Source organism: Stegostoma tigrinum, chromosome 1 (genome assembly GCF_030684315.1).
Source record: "Stegostoma tigrinum isolate sSteTig4 chromosome 1, sSteTig4.hap1, whole genome shotgun sequence".
Lineage (NCBI taxonomy): Eukaryota > Metazoa > Chordata > Chondrichthyes > Orectolobiformes > Stegostomatidae > Stegostoma > Stegostoma tigrinum.
In genome coordinates, this window is record NC_081354.1 from 47,728,493 (window position 1) to 47,740,731 (window position 12,239).

The 12,239-nt window shown below is 44.0% G+C and overlaps 1 protein-coding gene across 1 annotated transcript in view; it reads right to left on the reverse strand.

The window, feature by feature from the left end:
• Positions 1-12,239, reverse strand: part of ttc29 (tetratricopeptide repeat domain 29) — a 482,465-nt gene that overhangs the window by 303,579 nt on the left and 166,647 nt on the right. The window contains exon 6 of the mRNA XM_048537485.2: positions 7,480-7,692. Within this exon, the coding sequence (XP_048393442.1) occupies positions 7,480-7,692 (213 nt within the window). The remainder of the gene's footprint in view (positions 1-7,479; positions 7,693-12,239) is intronic.

Genomic DNA, 12,239 nt, shown 5'->3' on the forward strand with positions numbered 1-12,239 from the left:
CTACACCCAAGAGTTCTAAAGACAGCTGAAGAGGTAGGGGAAGCGTTAGTGGTGATCTTTCCAGAATCACTGGAGTCAGGGAGGGTCCCAGAGGACTGGAAAATGGCTAACACGACACCCCTGTTTGAAAAGGGAGTAAGGCAAAAGACGGAAAATTACAGGCCGATTATCATTAAGGAGAGTCAAGCCTGACAAATCTGCTAGAATTCTTTGAGGAAGTAAGGAGCAGGGTAGACCAAGGCTGATCCAATGGATGTTATCTACGTGGACTTCAAGAAGCCCTTTGATAAGGTGCCACACAGGACGCTGCTGAGTAAGATAAGGGCCCAAGGTGTGAGACGCAAGGTGCTAGCATGGATAGAAGATTGGCTGTCTGGCAGAAAGCAGAGTGTAGGGATAAAGGGGTCTTTCTCAGGATAGCAGCCGGTAACAAGTGGAGTTCTGTAAGGGTCAGTGCTGGGACTACAACTTTTCACTTTGTACGTTAATGATCTAGATGAAGGAACTGTGGGCATTCTGGCTAAGTTTGCAGGCGATACAAAGATAGGTGGACGGACTTGTGAGGAGGTGGCGAGGCTGCTGAAGGACTTGAACAGGTTAGAAGAGTGGGCAAAGAAGTGGCAGATGGATAAGCATGGGAAAGTGTGAGGTTATGCACTTTGGCAAGAAGAATAAAAGCATGGACTATTTTCTAAATGGGGAGAAAATCCAGAAATCTGAACTGCAAAGAAACTTGGGAGTTCTAGTCCAGGATTCTCTCAAAGTAAACTTGCAGGTTGAGTCAGTAGTCAGCAAGGCAAATGTAATGTTAGCATTTATTTTAAGAGGACTTGAATATAAAAGCAGGGATGTGCTACTGAGGCTTTATAAGGCTGTGGTCAGGCCACATTTGGAGTATTGCATGCAGTTTTGGGCCCCATATCGCAGGAAGGATGTACTGGCCCTGGTGTGGGTTCAGAGAAGGCTCACGAAAATGGTCCCAGGAATGGTAAGCTTGACATACAAGGAACGTTTGAGGACACTGGGACTATGCTTATTGGAGTTTTAGATGAATGAGGGGGGATCTAATTGAAACATTCAGAACACTGAATGGCCTGGCCTAAGTGGATAACATGGTGTGAAGCTAGATGAACGCAGCAGGTCAAGCAGTATCAGAGGAGCAGGAAAGCTTGACATTTCGGGTCAGGACCCTTCTTGAGAAATGGGGGAGGGGAAGGGGATTCTGAAATAAATAGGGAGACGGGAGAGGCAGATAGAAGATGGATAAAGGAGAAGATAGGGTGACAGGAGACAGACAGGTCAAAGAGGCGGGTTAGAGAAGGTGAAGGAGAATGTAGTTGGGGTGTTGGGGGGGGGATAGGTCAGTCCAGGGAGGATGGACAGGTCGGGGGGGTGGGATAAGGTTAGTGGGTAGGGGATGGAAGTGGGGCTTGAGGTGGGAGGAATGGTTAGGGAGGCGGGGATTAACTGGGCTGGTTTTGGCATGTGGTCGAGGGAGGGGAGATTTTGAAGCTTGTGAAATCCACATTGATACCCTTGGCTGCAGAGTTCCCAAGCGAAATATGAGATGGTGTTCCTGCAGCTTTTGGGTGGCATCATTGTGACAACGCAGGAGGCCCAGGGTGGACATGTCATCCGAGGAGTGGGGGCGGAATTGAAATGGTTGGCGACTAGGAAGTGTAGTTGTTTGTTGCGAACAGAGCATAGGTGATCCGCAAAGCGGTCCCCAAGTTTCTGTTTGGTTTCCCTGATGTAGAGGAGGCCACAACGGGAACAGCGGATACAGTATATAACATTGACAGATGTGCAGTTGAACATCCGTTAGATGTGAAAAGTCCTCCTCGGGCCTGGGTTCGGGGTGAGGGGGGAGGTATAGGGGCTGGTGTAGAACTTGCTTCGGTTGCAGGGAAAAGTGCCGGGGGTGGTGGGGCTGGAGGGGAGTGTGGAGCGGACAAGGGAGTCACGGAGAGAGTGGTCCCTCTGGAAAAGCATATAAGGGTGTGGTGGGAAAACTGTCTTTGGTGGTAGGGTCAGATTGCAGATGGCGGAAATGTCGGAGGATAATGCATTGGATTTGGAGGTTGGTCAGGTGGTACGTAAGGACAAGGGGAATTCTGTTTTGGTTATTATTGCGAATGGGGGTGTGAGGGATAAGTTGTGGAAAATGCAGGAGACACGGTCAAGGGCATTTTTGATCACTGTGGAGGGGAAGTTGCGGTTTTTGAAAAAAGAGGACATCTGGGATGTTCGGGAGTGGAATGCCTCATCTCGGGAGCAGATGCTGCGGAGGCGAAGGAATTAGGAATAGGGGATGGCATTTTTACAGGAAGGTGGGTGAGAGGAGGAATATTCCAGGTTGCTGTGGGAGTCAGAAGGTTTAAAATGGATGTCGGTTTCCAGGTGGATGCTGGAGATGGAGAGAGGTCCAGGAAGGAGAGAGAGGTGTCAGAGATGGTCCAGGTAAACATAAGGTTGGGGAGGAAGGTGTTAGTGAAGTGGATGAACTGTTCGAGTTCCTTGTGGGAACACGAGGCGGCACCGAAACAGTCATCAATGTAATGGAGGAAGAGATGGGGGATAGGGCCAGCGTAGCTTTGGAAGTGGGATTGCCCACATACCCTACAAAGAGGCAGGCATATCTTGGGCCCGTGTGGGTTCCCATGGCCACCCCCTTTGTCTGTGGGAAGTGGGAGGAGTTAAAGTAGAAGTTGTTGAGGGTGAGGGCGAGTTCGGATAAGCGGATGAGGGTGTCAGTGAAGGGGGACTGGTCGGGTCTGCGGGACAGGAAGAAGGGGAGACCTTTTAGGCCATCGGCATGGGGAATGCAGGTGCATGGGGACTGGAGGTCCAAAGTGAAAATGAGGTGTTGGGGACCGGGGAATTGGAAGTTCTGGAGGAGGTGGAGAGCATGGGTGGTGTCACGGACATAGGTAGGGAGTTCCTGGACCAAGGGGGAGAGAATAGAATCCAGATAGGTGGAAATGAGTTCGGTGGGGCAGGAGCAGGCGGAGACAATGGGTCGACCAGGGCAATCAGGTTTGTGGATTTTGGGAAGGAGATAGAAGTGGGCGGTGCGGGGTTGGGGAACGATGAGGTTAGAGGCCAGAGTTGACCTCCCACCCACAGCCTCTAACCTCATTGTTCCCCAACCCTGCACCGCCCACTTCTATCTCCTTCCCAAAATCCACAAACTTGACTGCCCCGGTCGGCCCATTGTCTCCGCCCGCTCCTGCCCCACCGAACTCATCTCCACTTATCTGGATTCCATTTTCTCCCCCTTGGTCCAGGAACTCCCTACCTACGTCCGTTCACCTGCACATCTGTTAATGTTATATACAGTATCCGCTGTTCCCATTGTGGTCTCCTCTACATCAGGGAAACCAAACAGAGGCTCGGGGACCACTTTGCGGAACATCTATGCTCTGTTCACAGCAAACAACTATACTTCCCAGTCGCGAACCATTTCAATTCCACCCCCTGACTCCTCGGACGAGATGTCCTTCCTGGGCCTCCTGCATTGCCACAATGATGCCACCCGAAAGATGCAGGAACAGCATCTCAATTTTTGCTTGGGAACTTTGCAGCCCAAGGGTACCAATGTGGATTTCACAAGCTTCAAAATCTCCCCTCCCTCGACCACATGCCAAAACCAGCCCAGCTTGTCCCCGCCTCCCTAACCATTCCTCCCACCTCAAGCCCCACCCTCATCCCCTACCCACTAACCTCATCCCGCCCCCCCTGACCTGTCCATCCTCCCTGGACTGACCTATCCTCCCTGGACTGACCTATCCTCCCCCCAACTCCATGCACCTTCACTGGCTCTAACCCCGCCTTTTTGACCTGTCTGTCTCCTCTTACCCTATCTTCTCCTTTATCCATCTTCTATCTGCCTCCCCGTCTCCCTATTTATTTCAGAATCACTTCCCCTCCCCCATTTCTGAAGAAGGGTCCTGATCCGAAACGTCAAGCTTTCCTGCTCCTCTGATGCTGCTTGGCCCGCTGCATTCATTCAGCTTCACACCGTGTTATCTCAGATTCTCCAGCAACGGCAGTTCCCACTATCTCTGGACAAAGTGGATGTTGGGATGATGCTTCTATTGGTAGGAGAGTCTAGGACCCGAGGGCACAGACTTAAAAGGTAAAGGGAAAACCTTTTAGAACAGAGATGAGAAGAAACTACTTCAGCCAGAGAGTGGTGAATCTATGGAATTCACTGTCATAGAAGGCTGTGGAGGCCAGGTCATTGAGTACATTTAAGGCTGAGATAGACCGGTTCTTGATTATCAAGGGGGTCAAGGGAAAGGGGAAGAAAGCGGGAGAACGGGGTTGAGGAACTTATCATCAATGATTGAATGACGGAGCAGACGCGGTGGGCTGAATGGCCTAATTTCTGCTCCCATGTCTTCTTGTCTTATGGAGTAGACCGTATAACATATTCTTCATTGTCCACTGAAAAATCACATAGGCTGGCAATACGCCAAACGGCAGTCTTATATAAATTGTAGCATAGCTCATGTCTAACTTAATGAAGGACAACCCACCCTATACACTTGACGTGGGATTAGGTATTTATCCAGCTGCAAAAAACAGTTTACTACTTATTAGAAATTCCCACAAAGGCAAACCAGCTTGTCGAGCTTCACAATTCGTAGACTGGTGCAGCCATTCTTCAAACAGGACTGGTTTGATGATTCAGAGATAGTAGGAACTGCAGATGCTGGAGAATCTGAGATAACAAGGTATAGAGCTGGATGAACACAGCAGGCCAAGCAGCATCAGAGGAGCAGGAAGACTGATGTTTTCTGAAGAAGGGTCTAGGCCCAAAATGTCAGGTATATGTTCTCAGTCTAGCTGAAGTCTTATGCAAACTTCATGGCTGGAGTCCAGAATGAATTTTGTTAAAGAGTGGTTCTGTGATCACTGAAATGGCTGCGCTGGTATCTGGCTCCATTAGAACTGGGTGATCAGTTAACCAGACATTTATTTTGACTGGTTCTGATTTGGATGTTGCTGAGCAAGTTAACTGTTCCAAACCAGGTGTAGGTGGACTTTGCAGTGTGTGCACTCGCCTGGATACTGGCCTATGAGTTCACTTCCTCAATTTAGATCCAGTGAGACTCTTTTGATGGCTCAAATCCACATATGAGCAACAACTACAACGGCTTGCCAGCCCGGATCCTGGAGAAAATTTTAACCATTTGCCGAGAACTGACTTTGTTTTGGGATTTTGCTGTGGGCTGACCTAAAGTCCCTCTGTTCAGGTTATGACCTGAGTGAGACTATGCAATTGCCTTCTGTCAAGTGGTGTTTATAAGCTCAGTTGGAGTAGCAAGTGTGTTAACTTCCTTCAGAATACCCGGCAACTCAAAAACTTCCCCTGCTGCATTTTCCAATGATAAAGATAGTTGTAGCGCCTGTTTGAAGCCCAGTTGGGCTTCAGCTCGTAGGCACTTTTGTATGATTACATCATTAATCCCATTTACCAACCCATCTCTCAGCAAAAGGGGAAAGATTTAAAAAGCGACCTAAGTGGCAACTTCTTCACAGTAAAATAACTCCACAGAGACTGATATCCTATCACCAAGTCAACCTTAATTTACATGTGGACAGTCCTAGACACTGCTCCAGCTCCTTCACAACTAGCTCTCAGAGGGAACAGGGTGTATGACACTCCTGTTATTACCTGTCAGCCAGGGATCCCTGATAACAAAGTGTGAAGCTGGATGAACACAGCAGGCCAAGCAGCATCTCAGGAGCACAAAAGCTGACGTTTTGGGCCTAGACCCTCTGCTGAAGTGTCTAGGCCCGAAACATCAGCTTTTGTGCTCCTGAGATGCTGCTTGGCCTGCTGTGTTCATCCAGCTTCACACTTTGTTATCTTGGATTCTCCAGCATCTGCAGTTCCCATTATCTCTGATCACAATTTTAGCCAGGGGTCCCTGATTGGACCAGTTAAATGATGGTCCACCTGGCTGACTTTGTTACAAGTACTACACTGACTGACATGGACAGACCATGTGACATATCTACGCCAATGGAAGAATATTGGCCATTAGTCTGATGCCTATTGGCAAGACCATTGTCAGTTTAGCTGCTCAAACTATCGAAGATAATGGTATCCTCATATTTTAATGCTACTTTTTACATTCCACTTCCCTGCTATCCCATATTGTTATGATTTACAAAGAGGCTTTGGTGTAAGCATGCACCTCTACCTTTCTCCGTCTCCCTACACTATAAGGAAATCTTGTGCCTTTCTCCTTTCAGATACCCAAGAAATGCTGCCTGATCCCCCAGGCAATACAGTAGCAACAAGAACACAGTGATGATAAAGACACAGCACCATCACTTTGCTTCACACTCTCAGCCACCAGTTAGGAGGGTCAACCAATCAATATTTACGGGGCAGTACAGAAGACAGATCTGCATGTGGCGAGACACAATTCTACACAGGTGAAATATTCGAGAAATGGCACCTTACGTTTTGATAAGACGTTTGCAGTCTTTCTGACCTAAAGCAGGGATCGTGTCAGTGATTTTTAAGTACAAACATCCTAGTGTCTATGTCAAGCACAGTTAAAGGGCATATCATATGCCCCGCCTGCCTGTCATCTAATGCCACAGGAGGCCAAATAGTTTCCAAATAACATGCCAACTTTACTTTAATGTCTTTAAGCTTTGAATGTCAATAAAATCATTTTCATTGCTTTAGAAAAAAAAATTACATGGAAAACTTAAAACTTGACAAAATTCACTCAGGGTAATGTCATGCAGATGTGTTATCGAAAATATTAATTAAGATTAATTAATTAATGACCAGGACATATAAGAATTCCAAACACCACTGTGTACCTTTGTCTCCAAAAAAGAGAATTGAACTAACCCTGGCTGATCCAGGAAGAAACCTCAATGCCAATAACTTGCGTGGAAAATAAATTTGACTGCAGATCAGTAGATGGACAAACAAGTCTTTTTTCCAGTAAGTAACTTTTACTAGGCTAAAGTACTTCTAAGTTAAAACTTTGCAGCATTATTTTACCCCAGAGTTGGAAGAGTGTGTATTCACACATTTTTAAAATATTAAATAATGTTCGCTTCTGCAAGGTATTTTTACAATAATCTAAATTGAATCTGTTAAGTTAAGGAACGTGACAGATTTGTTTCTGATTCTGAGCTATACACAGTCTACTATATAGTTGGGAATATCACCTCTCTTTTAAATGCAAAATTTGTTGTGGACAGTAGAAGAGTGGTACCTGGAAAGGAAACAGTCCATCTCTCCTCACTGTTGTAATACTTGCAAGAATGAAATAGTAACATTCAAAATACTGCAGCTGTTTCAGTATCTTGCATTATATATATAGATATAAAATTATTTCCATTCATCATTAAAACCTGTCTTATGCTGGGTTAAATTTCATTTTATTCCAAGAACGGCAGAACAAAAAAGACTGAACTGAGAATCTTATTTGCACCCACCTTCTTTTGCTATATCGTAAGCTTTTCTCAGACTTTTGTTTGCCTCTTTATATTGTTCACTTTCAAGTTGTTCATCTGCTAGCAATGTGTAAATCCTCCAGAGGTTTGCACAGGCCTGTGCGAAGTGGCAGCAACCATTTTCATCACACCATGTCTTTCCCACTGTAAGTTGATGGAATATCTCATAATGTTCAGCAGCTTTATCTAGTTGACCTGTAATATCCAAATCATTCACAAATATTAAGTCAATTCAGTGACTCCTTTTAGCTTTCAGAGGTGTTTGATTTATGTGTAAATTAAGTGAATAAAATACAAATAAGAAAACACAGGTTTGAATACAAGATATCAGTTTTCCTCAAAAGTTTACATTATGTCTTGAATATTTTACCTTAACCTTTCAAAGAAACTTCTGAATTTCAAACAGTTTTACATATCTTTGCAAACAATTTACCAAAGCTTATGTTCTATCATGTCATACAGAACACAAAGTTCAGGAAGAGCATTCTCCCTTATTCACCTGAGCCCTTTGATGTAGCAACTTCAGATGGCTTCATTTACGTATTGTACATTTGCGCACATTGATAAATTGGTTATATAAACACTAAACAAATCTTACTTAATGGAAGATGAACATACAGATAAATAAAACGCGTTGTATTCGAATGTCAATTTTCAGCCAAACAGCCTTTGCTGAGTTTAGCTAAGTTTACTTACTAACTTTAAAATAAATTAACTCAATATATTTGATATTGAATAAATGCACAAATTGCTTATTTTCACAAAAAAGAGCCTGAAAGCATAGGACAAATCTTCCTTAAAGTATAAAATAACAGTTTTGTCACACATGCTAAATTGTATCCCAAGTCCACAAACAGTAATTAAACAAATTGCCATAATCTGTTTCCGTGATCTAGTACAACCGAAAAAAAACCTACCAGCTCTTTCTTATACGTTATCAATGGATTCTTCACGCTTACTGAAAGGACTCAGTTCATAGAACCTCATTAGAAAGTTGATACCTATGACACAACATTACTTCATTACTGCAATAAGGTATCAACGTAGAGAATCTGTTCAAGCCTTTGGCTGAGGGTGGAATTTTAAGTTTTTGATTGAGTGTTGAGTTTCAAGTCAATGGCTTGAAATTCCACAGCCTAGTGAAGCATCTTCTATCTTCTTCAGCAATTTTGTATCAATTGAAGCTCCTGACAAAAAAAAAGCATAATGAAGTGGAAATAATGTTTATATGCTCTCCTAACAGCAATGCTTTTCAAAAATGGAGGCATCATAGTGGCATTGTAGATAATGATAGTTAGAGTGCATTATCAATTGGATACAAAATTTTCTTCATGATAGGAGGCAAACGATGGTGGTAGAGGGTTGTTCAGGTGGAGGCCTATGACCACCAGTCTGCTGCAAGGATCAGCGATGCGTCCACTATTGTTCTTCATTTAAACAAACAATTTAGATGAGAATAGAGGAGGCAAGTTTGCAGATGACACCAAAATCGATAGTATAGTGAACAGTGAAGAAGATTATCTAAGAGTACAATGGGATCTTGATCAACTGAACCAGTGAGCCAACGCATGGCAGTTGGAATTTATTTCAGATAAATGCAAGGTGATGGATTTTGATAAGACAAACCAGGGCATGACTAACACAGTTAATGGTTTTGCCTGGGAAAAGTTGTCAAACAGAGAGACTGAGGGGTGCAGATGCATAGTTCCTTGAAAGTGGCATCACAGGCAGATGGAAGAAGTCATATGGCATGCTTGCCTTCATTGTCAAAACATTGAGTACAAGAGTTGGGACGTCATGTCACAGCTGTACAAGACATTGGTAAGGCCATTTTTGGAGTACTGCATATAATTCTGGTTGCCCTGCTATTGGAGAATGTTATTAAACTGGAAAGGATGCAAAAACGATTTAGGTGGATATTTCCACAACTAGAGGGTTTGAGTTATAAGGAGAGGCTGGGATTTTTTTTCTTGAAGCATAGGAGGCTGAGGAGTTAACTGAAAGAAGTTTATAAAATAATCAAGGGCATAGATAAGGTGAATAGCCAAAGATTTTTCCCTAGAGTATGGGAGTACAAAACTAGATGGCATAGGTTTAAGGTGAGATGGGAAATATTTAAATGAGGGACAATTTTTTCACATAGACGGTGGAACAAACTGCTAGAGAAAATAGTAGCGGCAGATACAGTTATAACATTTAAAAGACATTTGGACAGGTACATGGATAGACAAGGTTTAGTGAAATTATGCACCAAAGACAGGCAAATGGGACTAGTTCGGTTTAGGAAACGTGATCAGCATGGATGAGTTGGACCGAAAGGCCTGTCTGCGTGTTGTATGATTCTCTGACATAAAATTAAAGCAGGAGTAGGCCTTCAGCCTTTTCAGTATGTTCTTCAATTTGACACAATCACGACTGATCTTCTAAATTGCCATTTTCCCCATATCACAATATTTTTACTGTCTAGAAATTTCTTGATGTCTGTTTTGAATATATTCAATGGTTGAACCTCCATAATCCTTCTGGGTAGAGAATGTCAAAAGATTTGCAAACTTCTTAGTGAAGAATTTTTCATCCTGTCCTAAATTACCTACCTCTTTCACTGAAACTGATCTCCTAGTCCAAGACACTCCAGGCAGGGAAAACATTATTCCAGCATCTACCCTGTCAAGCCCAGAGAGAATTTTGTATCTTTTAATAAGGTCACCTCTCAATCTTCTAAATTCTTAATATTCAGGCCCAATCTCCTCAAAATACAATCACTTTATCTTAGGATCAGTCTAATGGACCTTTTTTGGGCTTCCCCTATGACAAGCATATCCTTCCAGTGCTAAAGAAGTCATACTGGACTCAAAACATTAGCTCTTTCTCTCTCTCCACAGATGCTACTTTATTTGTTTGGTTTTTTTCAGCAGTTTCTGGGTTTTTTTTGCAGATCTCCGGCTTCCATAGTATTTTACTTTACTTTTACTTCGTTATTTAATGGGATAAAATCCATATACAATAATCCTGGTGCAGTCTCATTAAGGTTCTATTAAGTTCTATGTGACAGCAACAAAACTAGGCCCAACTATCTACAGTGGCTTCATTAGCTGGACCTTCCCTCCATCATAGGTTTATGGGGATATTCGGTGATGACTGCACAATGGTCAGCACCATTCATTACTCCTGAGATAATGAAGCAGCCCAGCTTTAAACACACAAGACCTGGATAATATCCAGGCTTGGATTAAAAAGTGCCAAATAATATTCATGCCATATTGACAGATGGACACCCAAAACTGTATTCACCCTAGACATCTGATTTCATCAAGAAGCCCCTAGACATGCCTGACTGCTCTGTTTGCGGCTGTCCACATGATAGCACTTAATTCTCCTGAGTGTTTGTGCTGGTCTTACAGAACTGACCATTACCCTCTCCCTGGACTATACTGGGTCAGATTCCTTGACCATGTGTCCCAAGCATGCTGATCATGGTCAAGCCCCTGGACAGTGCACAACACTGACTGTACTCGGATCCCCTGGCAGACAGAACACCTGAATCCACCTTGCCCCTGAACCGGAATGAGGATTAGCCCCCCACTCACTTTCCCACATGACCCTTAGATTGAATATAGATGGAGTCTATTGGTAAAAGACAGCATGATACTACCAACATCAAGCAAGACCCTGATGAACTTCCAATCAGCTGAAAATCACATCACAGTCCATGTCCATCAGATCCTTACAAATTGCTAAAATTGTTTAGTCAGTGGTGAGGGACAGCATGATGTGATTGAGAATCACACAATCATGAGAAACCAGGTCTGGTTGTGAAAGAAATATATTCCTTGACTCTGATTAGTAGGTATGAGGTAATTGTTTCCTCTGTGGATGGATACAAGGACTACAACGTGGATGTGTAAAGCAATCACAGCATTACAGTGCCGGAATCCATTCAATTCTTGGGAGAGAAAAGGAATGTGGTAACAACAGGGCATAGTAAAATCAGAAGAATAGATATTTTTAGCTGCAGCCACAACTGAGAGTGTTCCACTTAAACTGGGCTTAGACCACTGTTTTGTGAAACAAACAATAAAGTTATGACCCGGAGGCAATTGTGTCTGGACAGCTCAGAAATACTGAGGGCCTATGTATCAGGGCAAGGGAGTTGTTCTCATATTGAACTTCCAAGGTTCAACAAACACAGGTCGGGTAGAGGTAGAGGGGCTGACCATCTCTGGGTTGTCCTGAGAAGAGACTTCTGAGGGGCCTATTCTGGCTGGGAGGCTCCTGGCACCACTCTGTCTACTCATGAGGAAAGGGTACCTGGAGAACATGCCAGGTCTCCTTTGCCTTTGTTCCCTTGCCTTCAGCCGTAAGGATCAATTGCTATGGCAATAAAGTACAGATGTGTGCTTGTATCTAGCGTGTATCCTGAGGGCTCAGGAAGCAAATGTGCATAGCAGCCACCAATCCATTCATGGAGGCAGCTAGACGATTGTATGCTTGAGGCAGATAGTTTCTCATATCATAGTTCCTGCAGCTACAGAGCTCTGAGGCTCATTGCCTTCCACATGCTTGTCTGATGCTCATGTTCCTGTCTATGTATTTGAATGAAGTACATGATTGCTGACAACACATAGTCCACTCCGTGGGGCTCAACAGGTGCCTGGTCTTTGACAGTTGTCCAAAGCAGTGGTCTGTGGTGTTTCTTCATTGGCCATCCGGAGTGTTGTCTCAGTGAGGCGCTTTGAGTATGT